The sequence below is a fragment of the Labeo rohita genome, chromosome 21, assembly GCF_022985175.1.
Source record: "Labeo rohita strain BAU-BD-2019 chromosome 21, IGBB_LRoh.1.0, whole genome shotgun sequence".
NCBI lineage: Eukaryota > Metazoa > Chordata > Actinopteri > Cypriniformes > Cyprinidae > Labeo > Labeo rohita.
Genome location: NC_066889.1, coordinates 17,467,854 through 17,489,584, shown reverse-complemented (window position 1 = coordinate 17,489,584; position 21,731 = coordinate 17,467,854). Strand labels below are relative to the sequence as shown.

At 33.3% G+C, this 21,731-nt stretch overlaps 1 protein-coding gene across 3 annotated transcripts in view; it reads right to left on the bottom strand.

Moving 5' to 3' along the window:
* The window catches only part of nectin3b (nectin cell adhesion molecule 3b), an 87,775-nt gene that overhangs the window by 47,682 nt on the left and 18,362 nt on the right, over nucleotides 1-21,731 (bottom strand). For all 3 annotated transcript variants that reach the window (XM_051093228.1, XM_051093227.1, XM_051093226.1), the window contains exon 2: nucleotides 1,868-2,218. In XM_051093228.1, the coding sequence (XP_050949185.1) occupies nucleotides 1,868-2,218 (351 nt within the window). The remainder of the gene's footprint in view (nucleotides 1-1,867; nucleotides 2,219-21,731) is intronic.

The following is a 21,731-nucleotide window of genomic DNA, read 5'->3' as shown; positions in this document are numbered from 1 at the left end:
AAAGTAGATTTTTCGGGAAATGTTAAATTGCGAAAAATCTTGACCAGTAGAAATTTGAATTTTGGTATGCATTCCACTCAGAATCAGAGCAAAAAAGAATGTTGTTCTAACACCATGTCTACACCGGATGTGAGCACTGTGGCAAATTTCAAAACTTCACCGCAGGCGGTTCTATAAGATTCATAACAACACACTAAAGCGTTTGTAAAATACAGCATTTTACTACAAATTTTAAAATGGTCCACTCTCGAAATTGCTGACATAGGAAAATTTGGTATTATTTAACATGGTATGCCGCACTGAGTCTAACGAGACCTTATGATTTTTAGCCAAACTGGTCAGAAGTTATAAACAAAAATGTCAATGTTTATATCCTTTGACCAGTATGAGGTGCTGTGCCCAAACTACTCATGTGCCCTCAGATCATGCTTGTTATAACACATACCAAATTTGACCAGAATCCGCTAAAGCGTTGCAGAGATATAGCCTCTTGTACATTTTTTGCGCAAACTTCGTCAAATTCGTTAACACGCTTTAAACGGGTCGGTGTATCAAAAAGCTTTTGATAACTTTTTGCCAGAATGTTCTATATATGATCTGAGGTCATTTTGGTTCTATACGATTCATAATACGCAGAAGCGTTTGCAAAATACAGCATTTTACTGCAAAATTTGAAATGGTCCACGTGCAAAATGGCTGACATAGTAAAATTAGGTCAAATTTGTTAACACGTTTTACAAGAATCGTTCGGTCTTTTGGAAATGTTTTGATAACTTTTTGCCAGCGTTGTTTAAAGATGACCTGAGACAATTTTGGTGAAAATTGGAAAAAACAACTGGACAAATCCAAAAAAGTAGATTTTTCGGAAAGTTCTAAATTTCAAAGAAACTTGAATAGTAGAAATGTACATTTTGGTATGAATTCGACTCAGCATGAGGCAAGGTACCAGAGGAAAAATAATTTCTTTTTCAAAAGTTATTAGGAGAAAAATTAGTGCAAATTTGGCCTGTTGGTGGTGCTAGAGAGTTCAATTTAAAGGCTCCAAATTTGCTGTGGTTAACGATGAGACTGTCCTCTATCTGTGTGCTAAATTTCAAAACAAACAAAACAATACGCTAAAGCATTTGTTTAATATAGTCGTTATTTTTGTTTTTCTCGTAGCTTAATAACATTTCGGTTGAACCACTGATGTCACATGGACTTTTTAACGATGGCCCTTTCTGGGCCTTGAATGTGTCAGTTACGTTGCTGTCTATGAAGGGTCAGAAAGCTCTTGGATTTCATCAAAAATATCTTAAACTATCCCTTTAAGTCTATTCTTGAAGCTGCCAATGACACTTCCAGGATGTTCACTGTGTAACCTTCATCTTGAGCTCACAGAAGAAACAGCGACGCTCCTCACGCCTCCACGGAGCGATACATAATTGATATACCTAACATAAAGCACTGTGCTTGTAAACTTCTCTTGTACACCCAGATAACAAGAGCGCACCGCTTTGTTAGGCTGTATCTGTGTTTAGCAGAGCAGATGGCTCTGGGGGTTTGGTAGAGGAAGAGAGTTTAAACATCACCATGTTCTCTAAAAGAGCTGGACCGTCTCCCAAAACGCTGCTTTCATTCCTGCCCTGAAGTTGCTCTTAATGTTTTTCCACCCTCTTGCACACACACCACATACTTGCCTACTTACACAAATAAGCAGCGCTTTATTCGGCAGCTGTGATGTGCATCCACTCGCACGCCTTTCTTTGTTTGTCGACCGCACACATGCGAAAGTTCGTCATGGCACTTTCGCGTTAATACACAAACACCAGGATTTAATCTAAATTAATCAGACTGCAAAACACAAGCACACGGCGTCTCTTGTTACCTATCACGCTGACAGTGGTGGAGGCCTGAGTGTTACCCAGTGGAAAGGTGGCAACCTTGCAGGTGTATATGCCGATGTCAGCGAAACCCACGTCTTCTAGCACGATGGTGGCGTCGTGCATAGAGGGCGAGCGGAAGGACAGCCGTCGCTCGTAATCTGGCGGGATGGAGATGCCAAACATGGGGTTATACACGGCCAGAGTCACCCATCCAGTGGGCAGCTTCCGCTCCCATGAGCTCTGCGTCAGGCTGAGGTTCGTGTCCACCTGCACCCTGCAGCTGAGGGTGACGTTTTTTCCCAAGACGGCGTTCACTTTAGGAGGGACGACCACCTGACTGCCATACACCAGCCCTAGGAGAAAGAAATGCACACATCGTTAGTCAGGACACTTGAGCAGCTGCAGAAAAGTGCTCTTGAGGTCTTGAACCATCTCAACTGACAAATCCGTTTTTATCCTGTTCAAGCTCCGATCAATCAGACGCCAAGGTCTCTTAGCACTGCGCCTAATTCCGAACGAGAAAAGTCAATTCCCTTTAGCTTAGACGTCTGAGGAGAAGACGGATACCGCACTGGTTAGCTGGTGTAATTTGTTGTGCTGTAAAAGGAGCAAATGAAATAAGTTTTATTGTGCTGGAGGGAGACTAAAATTAGCTGTAACATTTGACTTACTGCACAAACACTGATTTCTAAAATAAAAGTCTGAAAATGGGTCAGGAACAATGCAGTCGGAGTAGACTGGAGAAAAACTAAAGCCAGAAATTAAATGAAATTAAATACTGATTTCTAAAACAAAAGTGTAAAAATGGGTCAGGAACAATGCAGTCAGGGTAGACTGGAGAAAAACTAAAGCCAGAAAAATAAACTAAACTAAACTAAACTAAACTAAACTAAACTAAACTAAACTAAACTAAACTAAACTAAACTAAACTAAAATAAAATAAAATAAAATAAAATAAAATAAAATGGTCAGTTTTTTCCTGAAATGCAAATTACTATATGCATTACTTGTTTGTATTTAACTATAGTACAAAATAAAATAAAATAAAATAAATAAATAAATAAATATATAATTACTAATTCTACTAATCTAACTGGTCGGGGTTTTTTTTTCTGAAATGCAAATTACTATATGCATTTAATTTTTTTGTATTTAACTATAGTACAAAAAAAAAAAAAAAAAAAAAAAAAAAAAAAATGTAAATATTCTACCAATCTAACTGGTCGTTTTATTTTTCTGAAATGCAAATTACTATATGCATTATTTGTTTTATATTTAACTATAGTACAAAATAAAATAAAATAAAATAAAATAAAAAATACTCTACTAAACTTACTGGCCATTTTTTTTCTTTGAAATGCAAATTACTACATGCATTTTATTTTTTTTGTATTTACCTATAGTACATAATAAAATAAAAATAAAATTGAGCTTTTTTGTATTTAGCTATAGTACATAAAATAAAAATAAAATAAAATAATTCTACTAAACTAAATGGTCAGGTTTTTTTTTTTCTGAAATGCAAATTACTATATGCATTTTACTTGTTTTGTATTTAACTATAGTACAACATTAACTTAAAAAAAAATAATAAAATAAAACAAATTCTAACTGGTCAGTTTTTTTTCTAAAATGCAAAATTACTGTGTGTATTTTATTTGTTTTGTATTTAACTACAGTACAAATAATTAATAAAATAAAATAAAAGTATAATATAATAAAATATTCTACTAAGCTAAATGGTCAGTTTTTTTCTGAAATGCAAAATACTATGCATTTTATTTCTTTTGTATTTAATTACAGTACATAAAATAAAATAAAGAAAACTAAATTAAATAAAACAAATAAAATACTAAACTAACAGTTTATATATAATAATAATTATTAAATAAAATATTCTACTAAACTAACTGGTCGTTTTTTTTCTGAAATGCAAATTACTATATGTTTTTTATTTGTTTTGTATTTAATTATAAATACAAATAATTATAATTATATATGGTTAAAAATAAAAATTAAATTCTACAAAATTAACTTTTTTCCTGAAATGCAATTTTTATTCGTTTTGTATTTAATTATAGTAAAACATCATGCATTATTAATAATAAATAAATAAAAAATAAATAAATAAATAAATAAATAAATTCTACTGAACTGTTCCATTTTTTTTTTGTCCTGAAACGTAAATTACAACAGTATATGGATTTTATTTGTTTTATAATTAACTAAGTAGCACTACATAATATATACTGAATATCAGCAGTTGTGGCAAATCATCAAGTAAAAAGTTATTAAATAATCTGAAAATAACACACGCAGGAATATTTTTCATGAATATCTTCATTTCACTGTTTCATGAGTCTAACTTTAAGTTTACAACTGAATTGTGTATGTGTGTAGATTAAAGGCAAACCATGGCTCTTTTGGATGTTCACAGTGTAACCTTCATCTGAAAAAACAGCAAAATAATTACTCAAAAAAACAAAACCCTGATTTACAGAATGAAAAGTTTAAAAATGGGTCAGAAACAATGGAGTCAGAGCAGACTACACAAAAACAACAACTAAAGTCAGGCTGATTTGACAGCGCACAGAACAATAGCTGAGCGGCAAAAGCGCCAGTCTGCGCAGCCATTAGGCCCATAGGGCTTTAAAATAGGAACAACATGGGCATTCACCACAAAAACTCTGACTGTTCTCCTCCCTACCTCCTTTTCTCTTCCTTTCCGTTAGCCTACCTTCCATCGCTCAGCCCGTCATCATTTTTTCCTCTTTCCATTTGCCGAACAAAAGCTTAATTATGTTTGAAAGAGGGTGTGCGTGTGAAATGAGTGCAAAAGTGGAGCATGTGGACGAGACGGAGAGACGAGACGAGACCGAGGGAGAAACGTGTGCTAAGAAATACCAAAGAAACAACAAAGGCCACATGAGGACAACCTGTGTGTCTTATTACACCCAGACAGCTGTGTCCGCACCATCTGAATCCACGTAACACATGCACACGCAAACACGCAGCACAGTCGCACGCGGCCTCTAACATGTGGTGACGGAGGCAAATCAATGTGCTCTGTGGGGAGATGATGGAATTTGGATCATCTGGTAGGATCTTCTTTGGATTCCCACATCAACTGCACATCAATCATCTGCAGGAGTGGATGGCTGTACCACAGTATCAAAAGTTTACCACAGTACAATATCATTTTACAAATTACAAAACAATGTGCTCCTAATTCTGCAAAGTTCAGAAGGTCAGGCAGAATGAACCCCTGGTATGACTTAATATGACATATATGGTGTCTCAATGAAATATGTAGTAGAAAACCTATGAAAGATTTATATGATTTAAAGTTTTATTCATATTTTGAACTATGGGGGACACAATTATTTTGATGACATGAAATGGCTGCACTTAATGAGCTACTGGCGCTATCTGTTGCTATTTTTACCACAACACAATTGCCACATTGTACGGCTTTTGGTTGCAATTTTAAGTTGAGGGCAACAAGAGAAGAGATGCAAGTCTCCACTGCTTTCCTAGCGATAAGAAGAGTAGAAAAGAATGGGAAAATGCCTGTGGACAAATGAAACGTTTGAAAGACCCACGTCTTTGTTCTCTCCACTTCCAGAACAAAAATTTACAGATAATGTACTCACCCCCTTGTCATCCACGATGTAAGAAATTATGGTTTTTGAGGAAAACATTTCAGCATTTTTCTCCATATAATGGACAGATATGGTGCTCTGATTTTGAACTTCCAAAATGCAGTTTAAATGTGGCTTCATTTAACGATCCCAGCTGGGAAAGAAAGGTCTTATCTAGCGTAGCGATCGGTTATTTTAAGAAAACCGCATTTGGGATCGTTTGAAGCCGCATTTAAACTGCATTTTGGAAGTTCAAAATCAGAGCACCATATCAGTCCATTATATGGAGAAAAATGCTGAAATGTTTTACTCAAAACACAAAGACATGAACATCTTGGATGACAAGGGGGTGAGTACATTATATGTGAATCTTTGTTTTGGAAGTGGACTTCTCCTTTAATAAAGTTACCCAAAAACAAATAGTCTTGTCATCATTTACTCCATCGTTGCAAACCTGCATAAATAACTTTTGAAAAAAATGTTTGTTTTTTTTTGTTTTGTTTTTGTCCATACAGTAATTTAATAGGGGTCCAAAAGAATAAGCGTAAAGACTCTTTAGGGCTGTCACTAATGATTATTTTGGTAATCGATTAATCTGTGGATTATTCTGGCAATTAATCGAGTAATCGGATAACTATAATTGTTTTGTAGTAATAAAAATAGGCCTAAGTGAACAATAGCCTTTAAAATTCATTAAAATACATATATAATAGCAATGAGGCAGTAACAGTTCAAATAAAGTATCAAAAGCAAGTAGTCATATAGTTTTATTGAACAAAACTTAAAACACATAATGTATTATGAACAATAGAGCTAATGTACAATTACGCATTATATCAAATGACTGCAGAGGGCGCTAAACGGCCTGACGATTGTTTTTACAGTTTACTGTGGGATCTAATCATTGTTTAATATCGACTCAACAACATTTCATTCAAACGTCCACTTAATTGTTAACATTTCGCCATTTCCTTATGATAAAAAAGCTACAGCCACTGTTATTTCATGAATATGTGGACATCAAACGTGTAAACTCAGACTGAGGGTTTAAACTTTTTGAAATTGCAATGAACGGTTAGCATAGTTAGCCACTTCCGGTATTTTGCTGATTACTTGACACGGGCAAAACGCATTTAAAGACTTCTTAAAATATAGAACTCGAATAGAATCGAGGAATCGTTGCAGCCCTAAGATTCTTAAATCAAAATACCAGAGTAATTAAAATTACATAAGTTTTCTTGAGCTTGTTTTCTGTGAAATTTACCAAAACAAAGCATGTTTATGGTTTAAAAAGAACAAGTATCTGCAAATGGGTTAGGAAAACAAGACAATGCATGCAACATTTAATACCACTATATGGATTCAAGACGCTCTGATTTAAATCCTTTAAGGCTTTAATTTGTGAAATGGTGAATTAACTTTTTAAGCCCTGCAGAAACCCTGACATACAACAAAATGGTGATTAAACAAAAGACTATTTACAGACAAGCCCAGTTTTTTTTTCCTTTTAAATCAGTCCCATGAAGCTGACAAGTTATCACTTTAGTATTGATACAAGATATCAAATTTTGTTAAATCAATCAAATCCGATCAGGACTTTCCAATAAATAAGACACACACAATCCATCTCATCTTCTGGTTGACGTCAAACCAAAAGGCCTGTTCTGTAGTGTTGCCTAGCGAGCAAAGCTTTAGCACCATAAACACATTAGGATCTGTCATAGATGCTCTTCATCAAAAGGAAACCCAAGTCTAAGCTGAAGAAGACCCTCAAACCAGCCATCTCAGAGCATGAGATTCCCCACACAAACACATTCATGTGTGATTGCTGGCCGATCGCTGACCTGATTCTGAGAATTAAAACCAGCCCCTCATGCAACCGCGTCGCTTTGGTCCAGTCAGAGCAACACTTCAAACAAAACTAAATATCTGGATTTAATCTACAGCCTTCGCCATTCCCTTAAAGACCACGCAAGTTATATAGTGACCAGCTCAGAGGAAGACATGGAATCTGTAACGGATAGAAAGAAAACAAAAAAATTAAAAACAGAGGGTAAAGATAGATGTTAAACACAACAGGCGGTGTGAAAGATCATTGAAGATCTTGTGAAGAGAATGCTGGAGCATATTCAGTCAAATAAACAGAATACTGTACGCACACACCCACCCGTTCGCTCTCTCGGCCTCTCAAACGACAACGCTAATTGCAACAAGCTGCCGGTCGGAAGATGTAATCGTAAATCAAAACCCGCCGCATTGCTTGGCAACAGACTCCAAACATTCCGCCGGAGCGTTTGTCTTGCCAGCAACGACGCTCCCTCTTTTGTCTCACCAGTACATCCTCCATGTGAATGGAGGAGGACGAATAAAAGTGACAAAATGTGGCAAATAAGAATCATAAAGGAAGTTTGGAAGTTATAACTTCATCAGCGCCAGTTGGTTTGCAAAGCCAAAAAATGACCTCACAGGAATGGATGAGCAAGGGAGGAAATGATCTGGAGCATTTCAGGCTGTAAATGTTGACTAACGTTATGCCGTCAGCATTTGAACAAAGAAATTTTAGGCCACTGAGTCACACAGAGTGAATGGGGAATGCCAAAATGCAAGCCTCTCTATCCTTAAATCATTGGGTTCATGACAAACCAGCCACAAGGTTTGTGCTTTGACCATATGGGTGAAGATAGGCACATTTTCACTGAGGGGAGGAAAAAAAGATGCAGACCACCTTAAAGGACTTATTATGCAAAATGTGTTTGAACAGTTGTGTGTCCGCAGTGTTTTCAAACAACCAGCCTATAATGGTAAAAATCCACCCACTCATTTTTTTAATAATCGAAATAAATCATAAACAGTCTCTCTGAACATGCAATTCCACATTTCTTCCTACATACGTCATCGTAGGGAGAAATCCCACCCATCTGTGATGATCTCCTGTGTCCTGAGTGAGAAACAGCAGTCCGCTATTACTGAAGTTATATAATGTCAGCGCTAAAGAAGCATTACAAGTATTGTGTTTTTGGATGTACCAATGAACAAACGAGTCTCAGTAGACTCCCTCCATCTGAGCTGCTGAGGACAGTATGGTTAAATTTCATTTTCCAAAGAAATTTCCCTGGAAAAAAAAAAACAAAAAAAAAAAAAAACAGTGAAGTCTCCTACATGTTTAGGGGTCAATACCATAGTCTGTAAAAAATATGGACGTGGTGTCCGTGACATCACCCGTAGGTTTCTGAAGAGCATTTTTGAAGTTCTTAGTGGGCGGGAGTTGGCAGTCACCATCAATCGAAAATTGGCAAAGAGGCGGGACGTGGGTGGAGCTAGTTGCTGAAACCACGCCCGCCTAGCGCAACGGTGGTGACAGCAGCAGCAATCCATCTGACACTCAAGTGACCACGCCCGAAATTATGCAGAACTTTAAGGCTTAATATAATTTAAACGGATGAGTTATAAAAAAATACCAACGCTTTGTGCACAAACATCAGCTCCAGACAAAGTCAGTATTACACGCTGGTTTTCCAAACTGCCTTTCGGAAAGAGTTTCTTGCCACTCTGTAAAGCTAATGTTGCTAAAGCTACCATTGTCTCTGCCTGTTTTCACTGATGCTTCCTTCACATGCTACCAGAATGATCATAAATAGGAATGTGGTGATTAAAATTGCATATGAAAGCAATGTGAAGTTGACTGCTTGAATACGTCGAGCTTATAATCAAAAGATGGACTAACAAAGTTTGTAATAGTACGCAATGGCACCATAAGACCAGCTTTGTTGTTATATTTTTAAATGCGCTGTCTATGTAACTCATAAACATGCATTTATTATGCACAGTACTTTTAAACCGATTCTGGTTTGAACATATAAGGCTGAACACAGCTACTGAGAGTTTCTGACATTTTCAGCACATGAGATTGACCCGTTTTGTTCTTGCCGGCTCTTGAAGCTCCACCCTCTTCTGAAAAGGGGGCTGGAAGCACCAGCTCATTTGCATCTAAAGGGACAAAAACAAAATGTCGCGTTTTATACCTACACTCTTAAAAATAAATGTGCTTTAAAAAGTTCTTCACAGCGATGCCATAGAAGAACCATTTTTGGTTCCACAAAGAACCATTCAATCAAAGGTTCACTTCAGGAGTTTCAAAGTTGTCATCTGATTGGTTGAATTCTACAGTATTTCTGGGAGACGTGCGTGTCACGTTCTTTAATGTTCTGCCTGGAAACAAAGATCCTGTGATGCCAAACCCCTCATGGAAGTAGAAAGCCGTCGTGTTTACAGCTGTGACAATGACCGCTTAAAAGGATCAACTAAACGCTGGATTTTCAAAAGTATTTGAAATATGCAAAGTTCATGGCATAGACTCTTTAAAATATGTCCAAGAGTTTTACACACCAGTCTGTTATTGGGGGGACATTTCCACGCTCTCCTAAACATGACATGGCACAAAACAAAACTGATTGGTTGCTTTACCTGTCAGTCATTTGGATTTTTGGGGGAGGCTTGGTCAATTAAAGCAGCCAAGGTTCCCAGACCTCACATTTCCTGAAGTGCATACCAAACTAGTTATTTTTTCCAATTCTGTTTGGTGCTACAAGTGGAGCAAAACACACACTTTACTTTTGGGTCAAACACTTTGTCCAGTCTGTGATGAAATAACAAGCAATATAAACAGCGGATCTGAGAAAGAATAGTCTGGCTCATATTTTACCCCAAAAACAACAGGAAAAAAACAAGCAATTATATTTTATTTTTACACTGTGAAATATGACCCAACCATTTCTTGACAGTTTTTGTGAGACTCGCCAAGTTCATTGCGCTGATCTTCAGATCTGTATTCGACACTCTAACACCTTTATATTAAGGTTCATTAGCTAACATTAGTTAACTACATTAGTTAATACGAACTAGGAATAAACAATACTTCTACAACATTAATTAATCTTAGTTAATGATAATTTCAATATTTACTAATGCATTATTAAAATCACAAGATTGTTAACACTAGTTAATGCACTGGGAACTAACATGAACTAACAATGAAGAACTAGTTTCATTAACTAACATTAACAAAGATTAATAAACAGTCTAATAAATGTACTGTGCACTGTTTATGTTAGTTAACACAATAACTAACGTTAATAATCAAAGTGTTACCTTAGACTATAAATAAATAATATAACAAGCTATCTTAAAAATTAAAACAAAATAAATAAAATAAAATAATAAAATAAAATAAAAATAAAATACATTTCATGAGTCAAATATATGCTTAGTTTTTATCTAGGGTAAGGTGCAAAATGAATGAATATGTATAAATAAATACATTTGATGTTACTTAATGATAAATTATGCTCATATTATTTCTATTATAATTTAATTTTATGTAAATTAAATTATAAAATGTTAATAATCATTATTTTTAATATCTAATACATTTATAAAATTTATTCATTTACGAATTCCCAAAAGTTAATTATTCTGTCCCTCTCTTATTTGATTTTTTTTCCTCTCTTTTCAGGGGCCCGAGCTAAAAATAAGGATTTCTGATAACGAGCCCGTTTCAGACTAGTTTCGGCATGTCTAGCCACATTCTCCACACAGGAGACAATTTTACCAAAACCATGTGCCAAATTAAATATTCCCTAATGCACTACTGACTAATGTGTTCGACTAATTAAATTACTTCAGACTCTGAGAATAAAGTTTTGAAGAGACCAAGCTGTGAACCAAATACATTTCTGAATGGTGTAATAAACGTGCATGAACTCATGAATGCTCCACAGCACACTCAATGCACCATCCACACACACACAAACACACAAATCCATACAGCCCGAGAGGTCAGAGCGGCACAGGAAGTTAACTGTCCTGACAGCAAGGACACTGAGCTCCCAGAAGGATTTGCTCTTTATTCTGCCACAGTCAGCTATTCCCTCACACGCGCTAGCTACCTGCAAGGTGTGTTGGTGCATGTGAGGGTGTCTGCGCGTGTCCGCGAGAAGCTGCACGTCTGTGTGCTGTGAGGTGACGGGGTTCAATTTTCCCACTCAAAGACAGTTTGTATTCATTGCACATGGCAGGTCGCAATGGAGCCATCACCTCTGCCATGACTCAGCAGATGGACTTAACTTTGCCACATCTCCTTCACCAAATTAATATTCATGCATGAGTGGAAGAGGAGGAAGGAGAGAGAAATATGAAGAAGACATTTGTTTGTTATTAAACAAGCTAAACATTCTTGCTTCCTCTTCCCAGGCATTTCCTCTTCAGGTCAGATTACAACAAAACAAAATTTTAATCTCGGTAAACTATTCCAACCAGGACAAGATCAGCTCAGCTCAGATTCACATTCTGTTGTTGAAATGTTTTGAAATAATCCACTATCATTGAAATAATCTCCTGATTTAACCTGGGACTGGCTGTCAAAATAACTAAAATATGCCATTCAGCCTTTTCAGGTGATAAAAATACTAAAAAAATAAATAATAATAATAATAATAATAATAATAATAATAATAATAATAATAATTATTATTATTAATTATTATTATTATTATTATATAAATAACAGCTGTTGTTACATTATTATTATTACTACTACTATTACTATTATTATTATCATTTTTGTAATGCTTATTTTGTATCTAGGGGAGGGTAATAAATTTAATTTGAATTGCTATTCAGCTTCTTCAGGTGAGAAAATAAATAAAAATAAAGAAATAATATCAATATTAATAGTTGTTACTGTAATTACTATTATAATAACATTATAATATAATATTAGAATACAATAATATAATATAATATAATATAATATAATATAATATAATATAATATAATATAATATAATATAATATAATACAATATAATACAATACAATATAATACAATACATGCTTATTTTTCATATAATGTAGGATATACTAAAATGATATAGGTGAGAAAATAATAAACAAATAATAATAATAATAATAATAATAATAATAATAATAATAATAATAATAAATAATATTTAAAGTATTAAATATTAGAAAAATAAAAGATATAATAAAATATTATTATTATTATAAATAAACTAAAACTAAAATAAGTACTAACTAAATACTAATACTGAACAATAATATAAATAAACTGAAAAATAATATAAATAAGGTAATAATAATAATAATAATAATAATAATAATAATAATAATAATAATAATAACAACAACAACAACAACAACAACAACAACAACAACAACAACAACAACAACAACAACAACAACAACAACAACAACAACAACAATAATAGTTGTAATATAATATTAAATATAACAATACAAATATTACATAATAAAATATTATCTTTATTATATCAAAAACAAATAAAATCAATAAATAATATCAATATTAGTAGTTGTTACTATAATTTATATTATATTATAATATATTGCTTCCTCAGGTGAGAGAATAATACAAACAAATAATAATAATAATAATAATAATAATAATAATAATATTATTACTATTTGTATTATGATTATTATTATGGTTATTATTATTATTATTATTATTACTACTACTACTACTATTAATAAAGTATTAAATATTAGAAAAATAAACGGTGAGAAAATAAAAAATAAAATAATAATAATAATAATAATAATAATAAATGATTATTATTATTGTGATATTATTATTATTATTATTATTATTATTACTACTACAGTAATAAATATTATATTGTTATAATGATAAATATAAGAATAAAATATTACATAGTAAAATATTATCTTTGTTACACATTTTTCATCTAGGGCAGGGTGCTAAAAATCTTCAGATGAGAAAAAAATAAATAAATAAATATCAATATTATAATTATTATATTACATTGGTGAGAAAATAAATAAACTACTACTACTACTACTACTACTACTACTACTACTACTACTAGTACATAATATTATAATAATACTACATCAAATGTTATTAATATTATTATCTTTGCAACACATTTTTTTTTTTTTATCTAGGGCAGGGTGCTAAAATGTGCTACTCAGCTTCTTCAGGTGGGAAAATAAATAAGCGAACAAAATAAATAAATAAATAATTGTTACTACAATTATTATTATTATTATTGTTATGACGACTTTAAGATTATGCTTCTTTTTCCATGTATTATATCGCACAGATAAGCTGAAACTGACCTGTGTGAAAAGCTTTTTACTGTGCACTACATGCACATGACAAACAAAATCCTCCGACCTTCTTCTGACCTTTTTGGAGAACCTCCTCACAAAATCTAACACTGAACGATGACAAATGACCATTATGGGGGATTTAAACAAGCGGTGCGTGAAGTCGCACAGGGAAACAGGTGTTCTGGACAGAAACAGTGAGCTTAACATGACTGCATCTGCACACGTCAGACACGTGAAAGAGACACTGAATGAAAATAGATCACGGTGACTGAAGAGCTCAAGGTCATTTAAAGAAATAGTCAGGCGTGTATGATGGAGCTGAAGGTCGTACGACTTTTAGAACAGTGTTATGTGTGAATCTGTACATAAAAACACACTGACAGGCACTGACATTAAGGGTTACACAATTTTTGTATGTAGCAGCAGTAGCAGCAGCAGAAGTGGCTTCAGGTTTCACATAAATGTGGTCACTGCATCTCCAGCGGCCTGAGCACTCAGCAGGAACGCACCAGGGACCTCAAATAAGTCTCCTCCTCCCTGAAAAAGACAAATAGCCTGACCAAGCTCTACATAAAGCACAATACAAAGACATATCTCCATGAATTTTAGGCTTTAAAGTTTCCTAAAAACTGATTTGAAAAAGCTTCTAGCTCAAACATCTGCTAGTAAACCAAGGTTAGCATGAGCAACTTCACGCTTTTAACTGCAAGACTGCAAAACTATGACCGACCAGACGAGCGATTCACTGGCTGTCAGCAAGCTGGTTTCTCAAAGAACGCCCAACAATTGGTGACAGAAAACAGAGCCACTTCACAGCATCGTAGCGCAGGGACTCGCTGAGCAAGAGGCCAGCGGGAATGCGTGTTAAGAGACCGAAAACGCGTGTGAAAGCCCATGTTGTGACAGTCCGAGCGGTGATGTCTTCAGGCCAGCGGTGAAGCTGATGCTCTCACACAGAGATGGTGGTTTTGGGAAGAGTGACTCATGGGGCTCCTTCAGAACGCAGCACACTAGCTCCAGTCTAGACCACAGAGAGGCCGGGAGACTGCCAGAATCTACCCGATACCAGCACAAACAGTGAGTGTGAGGGGAAGGCGGTTGCACCAGAGGATTCTGGGACTGAGGAGAGAAGAGTGACGGAATCTCCTTTAAAGCACCCAAGTCAAATATAGCACAAGGAACCCCCACAAAATCCTATATGTGCACCCTAAAATACATTTTCTACACATTCTTCCTCAAGTACAATGTAAAAAAATGATTTTTCAAGTTGTAAATAAAACAAAGATTACTGGAGTTCGTTTTACGAAAATACTACTTCAGTTTTTATACTTAACATTTTATTCACTGTTATTTGTAATTGTTTGTGAAATTTACTACAAATTTTTGTTTAGTGTAAGCTGTAAATAAAACAAAGCTAATTGGAGTGTTTTACAAGAAACAACTACTTACGTTTTTAGATTTAACGTTTAATTCACTGTTACTTGCCAATTATTTGTAATTGTTTGTGAAATTTACCACAAATTTGTTAGTGAAAATTTGCCTACATCAAAATTTTCTATACACTTCTGTGTTAAAATTGTCCTACATCAATTTTTTTTTAAATGTAAAAAATACTTTAAATATATTATTTTATGTTTGTGAATTTTTAAATAAATAAATAAACATTTTTAAATAACAAATACATTTTTGAGTGAAAATTTCAATGCTAAAAAATGTTTTACGGTAATAAAAAGTTCGTTTTACAGGAAAATACTACTTTAGTTTTTATACTAAATGTGTAATTCACTGTTACTTGCCAATTATTTGTAGTTTTTTTTTAAATTTACTATACAGTTTAGAATGAAAACTGTCCTACGTCAATTTTTTTTGATGTAAAAAAAAAAGACTTTAAATATATTATATCACAGGTTTGTTAAATTTGTAATAAATAAAAAACATTCTTAAATAATAAATACATTTTTGAGTGAAATATTGTCCTGTGTCTGTTTGTGTTTATAATGTTAAAAAAAAAGTTGTAAACAAAATAAAAGCTAACTGGAGTTTGTTTTACAAGAAACTACTACTTCAGTTTTTAGACTTAATGTTTAATTCACTGTTACTTGCCAATTATTTGTAGTTTGTGTGAAAATTCTCCTACGTATTTTTATTTTTTTTTTTTAAGTAAAAAAAAGTCTTTAAATACATTACATAAAGCTTGTGAAATTTAAAATAAACAAAATACATTTTTAAATAATAAATAAATACATTGTCCTGTATCAATTTCTCTTTAGTGTATAATGTTAAAAAAAAGTTTTAAGTTGTAAAAAAAAATATCATTGGAGTTGGTTTTACAAGAAAATACTACTTTAGGTTTCATAGTTCACATTTAAGTCACAATTATTTGTAACTGTTTGTGAAATTTACTACAAATTTAAAATGGAAAAATCTACGTCAATTTTTTTTTCAATGTAAAAAAGATTTTAAATATATTAAACATTATATTATTACATGTTTGTCACATTTACTATACATGTTATTTTTTTAAGTTGTAAATAAAACAAAGATTCTTGGAGTTCGTTTTCAAGAAAATACAATTTCAAGTTTTCCAAACTGAATGTGTTACTTGCTCTTTCTGTGTAAATGTGACATTGACTAGCAATTTCTCACAAGCTACAGTGTAATTGGTTTCAGTTACAGTTTGTCATCTCTTATAAGGATAGTTCACCCAAAAATTAAAATTTTGTCATTATTTACTCACCCTTGTGTTGTTCCAATGCGTCATGATGCAGAAGAAACTGTTGAATAAAGTCTCTTTTTTGGACTGTTTTAACAATGTCCTTACTACCTTTCTGGGCCTTGAACGTGCCAGTTGCATGGCTGTCTGTGCAAGGTCAGAAAGCTCTCAAATTTCATCAAAAATAGCTTAATTTGTGTTCCAAAGATGAACAAAGGTCTTACAGATTTAGAACGACACAAGGGTGAGTAATTAATGACAGAATTTTAATTTTTGGGTGACCTATCCCTTTAAATTAAAAGGAAGTTTGTCATTGAACAAGTCAGAAAAAAATGTGTCAGAATAGCAAACTTAATTCATGTTGGGAAGTTAAAGGATTATGTTGGAGAAGTTTGATGGTTGTGTGAAGATATTACTCATGACACAGATTATGACAGCAAAGCTTTACAAAAGTGTTATTCTGATGTGACAAAGCACAAAAATAACGCTTTTTTGCTGTAAAAATCCCTGATTGTGCCACGTGACTGAAAAGCTGCAACAGCACAAAGGCTAGCGCAGCAGCCCAGGTCATATTCTAATGCTGAGTCACAGTGTCTCTGTTCCTCAGGCTTCTAATCAGTCAGCCTCGCAGAGCTGCAATTCACAAGCCACCGTTTTCTAATGGTCAAAACAGCGATGGAAAATTTGCTGTTTCTCATCCCCTACGTCAAAACCTTAACACTTTCCTTATTCTTCCTTTTGCTCCAGCGGAACAAACCAACTTTTTCATTTTACTTTGGTTATCTTTTCCATCCCTCTGAGGTTAATATCATTCCATACGCCTGGTTAAAACGAGACCAAAGTGAAAGGAATATATAGGGTGAAAAAAAAGGAAGCAGCCTAGGGGGAAAAAACGATAGATAGGTTTCAAATGCTTTTGAGTAGTTCAATACGTTCTGGCAAAGTGCATTCACAATGAACAATATCATCTGTCCCAAAATCAGATGTCGTTCTGACTATAATATTAAAAAAAAAAAAAAAAAAGTTCAAAAATGAAATTCATTTACTCAGTCATTTTGATATACTTTTTTTTTATGTAATACATTTATATGACGTAGCTTTAAGAATAAATAAATAAATAAATAAATAAATAAATAAATAAATAAATAAAGACAAACGCCTGCTATTTACAGTAAACAGTTAGAGCTTTCAAATCGATTAATCGTAATTAATCACATCCAAAATAAAAGTTTGTGTTCACATAATATATGTGTACGCTGTTTATTTATATTTATAAATATATATATATGTGTGTGTGTATACATATAAATAAACAGTACACGCACACATATATTATGAAAACACAAAATGTTTTGGATGTGATTAATCACGATTAATCGATTTGACAGCACTAGAAAGAATGCAAAAAAAAAAAAAAAAAAAAAAATGCAAAAAGAAAAAAATGTTCATTTTTTTTTTTTTTTTTTAATACAAAATTACAAATAAAATAAAAAGGTTTCAAATGCTTTTGAGTAGTTCAATACGTTCTGGCAAAGTGCATTCACAATGAACAATATCATCTGTCCCAAAATCAGATGTCGTTCTGACTCTAAAAAAAAAAAAAAAAAAAAAGTTCAAAAATGAAATTCATTTACTCAGTCATTTTGATATACTTTTTTTTATGTAATACATTTATATGACGTAATAAGAATAAATAAATAAATAAATAAATAAAAAAAAAAAAAGTTCAAAAAGTTAGAGCTTTCAAAAATTCATTTCACATCAAAATAAAAGTTTGTGTTCATGTGTACGGTGTTTATTTATATTTGTAAATATATATATTGTGTGTGTGTACACATATAAATAAACAGTATACGCACACATATATTATGAAAACACAAAATGTTTTGGATGTGATTAATCACGATTAATCAATTTGACAGCACTAGAAAGAATGCAAAAAAAATGCAAAATAAATAAATAAATAAATAAAATAAAAAGGTTTCAAATGCTTTTGAGTAGTTCAAACGTTCTGGCAAAGTGCATTCACAATGATTTATCATCTGTCCCAAAATCAGATGTCGTTCTGACTATAATAAAAAAAAAAAAAAAAAAAAAAAAAAAGTTCAAAAATGAAATTCATTTACTCAGTCATTTTGATATACTTTTTTTTATGTAATACATTTATATGACATAGCTTTAAGAATAAATAAATAAATAAATAAATAAATAAAGACAAACGCCTGCTATTTACAGTAAACAGAGCTTTCAAAACGATTAATCGTAATTAAATCACATCCAAAATAAAAGTTTGTGTTCACATAATATATGTGTACGGTGTTTATTTATATTTGTAAATATATATATGTGTGTGTGTATACATATAAATAAACAGTATACGCACACATATATTATGAAAACACAAAATGTTTTGGATGTGATTAATCACGATTAATCGATTTGACAGCACTAGAAAGAATGCAAAAAAAATGCAAAAAGAAAAAAAATGTTCAATTTTTTTTTTTTTTTTAATACAAAATTACAAATAAAATAAAAAGGTTTCAAATGCTTTTGAGTAGTTCAATACGTTCTGGAAAAGTGCATTCACAATGAACAAAAATCAGATGTTCTGACTATAATATCTTAAGAATAATAAATAATAAATAATTATAGCTTTTTAAAATCGATTAATCGCGATTAATTACATCCAAAATAAAAGTTTGTGTGGTTACATTATGTGTGTGTGTGTGTATGGTGTATATTTATAGATGTATTAATATATACGTGTGTTTGGTGTGTGTTTGTGTGTGTATACATATATACATAATGTACATAACACAGGGCAAGATTTGCTGCAAAAAAACTGCAAATCCTCAGACAAAGCCATCACATGGCTCTAAAAGTAACTTGTAATACTGGACACAAATCATTAGAGGGGTCATCGGACGCCCATTTTCCACAAGTTGATATGATTCTTTAGGGTCTTAATGAAAAGTCTATAATATACTTTGGTTAAAAATTCTCAAAGGTTGTGTAAAACAACACCCTTTTTACCTTGCTAAAATCAGCTCTGTAAAAATCATCCTGTTCTGGTCGAGGCTGCTTTAAATGCAAATGAGCTCTGCTCGCCCCGCCCCTCTCTTCTCTCTGTGGAAAGACGAGTCTGTTTACTTTAGCCTCATTTAGCCGCAATTAGCCGCGGAAAGCCGATCACAAGATTCATAAAAAAAACACTTATACTCACTTCTGCTGTAAGTGAAGCTGGATCACGAATGATTCCCGCGAAAATAGACGGATATATGTAAATCGGGAGGCACATTCCCTTTACAAACAAATGTAATCTACTGCATCTTCAGCGGCTCAGATGTCGGGAGTAAATGACGACCACTATGTTCATTATTACATCCAGCAACACAACACCTCAATCGCTCCATCAGAGATATTCTTGTCTAACTTACATCCCTGCTCCGGCATCGAAACAAAGAGGGCGGACTGTTACAGCTGATCTGAGGTAAAACACTCACGTCAATCAACTATCGTGGGAGCGGCCTCTGTCAATGTGTGATATTTGTACATACACTGCCAACACACATTAATGTTCAAACAACATGTAAAAGTGAACTTAGTATCCGATGATCCCTTTAAGACTACCTTTATGGTGATTTTTCCCTTTTGTTACCTGTTGTTGTATGGAAAGCTGTGCAAAGATGCTTCAAAAATTTTGTTCCACTAAAAAAAAAAAAAAACAGCATATGGGTTTGGAACAACATGAAGGTGAGTAAATCATGAGCTATTCCTTAAACTGTATGACATTTAGATGTGACTCACATCAAAGCTAAGACCTTCTGAAAAAAACCAGTCCAGCCCTTCATTTCTCATGAGCAAAATTACAGAGCACCCCATGTGCACTCAACCCCAACGCTCCCTTCAAGACCCCCTTTTTCCACATGATAACATTAAGAGGTCTCTGAACAGTGATTTCCTTCCTTCTCCACTTCAAAACACTGCTAATCACACCATCAAGTATCCCAATTTAATGTCGTTCCCTGGGCTCTCAGCACACCATTCAACGAGCAGCAGCAACAGGAAGATTAATGAAACATGGCTTTAATGTGTGTTGCTAATAGGAGGAGAAATGCTTTTCTTATGGGAAAGTCCCAGTTGTTTCCGCCGTCCAGCCAACTTGTTTCCTCATTCCCTGCAACTTCTCACAGAGGCTACGCGCACTGGGCAATGACACATATGTTTTGTTCCAAAACCTCACTGCCTACATAGGCAGCGCTCTAACAGTCACACAACCTCATAAATGACTGATCTGGAACACCCTATGGAGGAGGCAACTCATGTAATGCACAAATAAAGTTCCACATTGGAGGCTTAACTTTATAGCATTAATTACTCATGTCGTTCCAAACCCGTAAGAGCTTTGTACATCTTCGGAACACAAATTAAGATATTTTTGATGAAATCCGAAAGCTTTCTGACCCTGCATAGACAGCAACACAACTGACACGTTCAAGGCCCTGAAAGGTAGTAAGGACATCATTAAAATAGTCCATGTGACATCAGTGGTTCACCCTTAATGTTATACAGCTATGAGAATACTTTTTATGCATATAGAAAACAAAAATAACAACTTTATTCAACAATTTCTTCTTCAATGCGTGTTCATGAGAGTACCATGATACACTTACTATCTTTCTGGGCCTTGAATGTGTCAGTTCTGTCTATGAAGGGTCAGAAAGCTCTCAGATTTCATTAAAAATATCTTAATTTGTCTTCTGAAGATGAACGAAGACCTTATCGGTTTGTAACAACATGAGGGTGAGCAATTATTGACAGTTTTCAGACAATTTTCATTTTAGGGCGAACTGTCTCTTTAAAACCTACTTTAGTGACAAAAAGTGACAGAAAAACATTGCAAAGAAAATAATAAATAAGTGTACTTTCTAACTGACCTGTGATTTTTCATTAAAAGCAACACAGCTGTTTTCAGTATTGATGATAAATGTTTCTTCATCAGCAAATCAACATATTAGAATGATTTCTGAAGTATCATGTTACACTGAAGGCTGCTGAAAATTTAGCTTTGCCAAAACAGGAATACATTACATTTTAAAATATATTAAAATAGAAAGCAGTTTTTAAATATTGCAATATTTCACAATGTAGGGCCCTATGAAATGCGTTTTATTTTTTCCCAAATTCTGTTTTATTTTTTTTCCAAATTCAGTTTTTTTTTCCATTTTAATTTTTCTGGACTCCTTTTTAAAGGAAAATGAAATTGTATTAATCAAAAAGCATGTCTACTTAAACAAAATTAGACACTTAAACAATTTAACATAAATTTATTAAAAGTT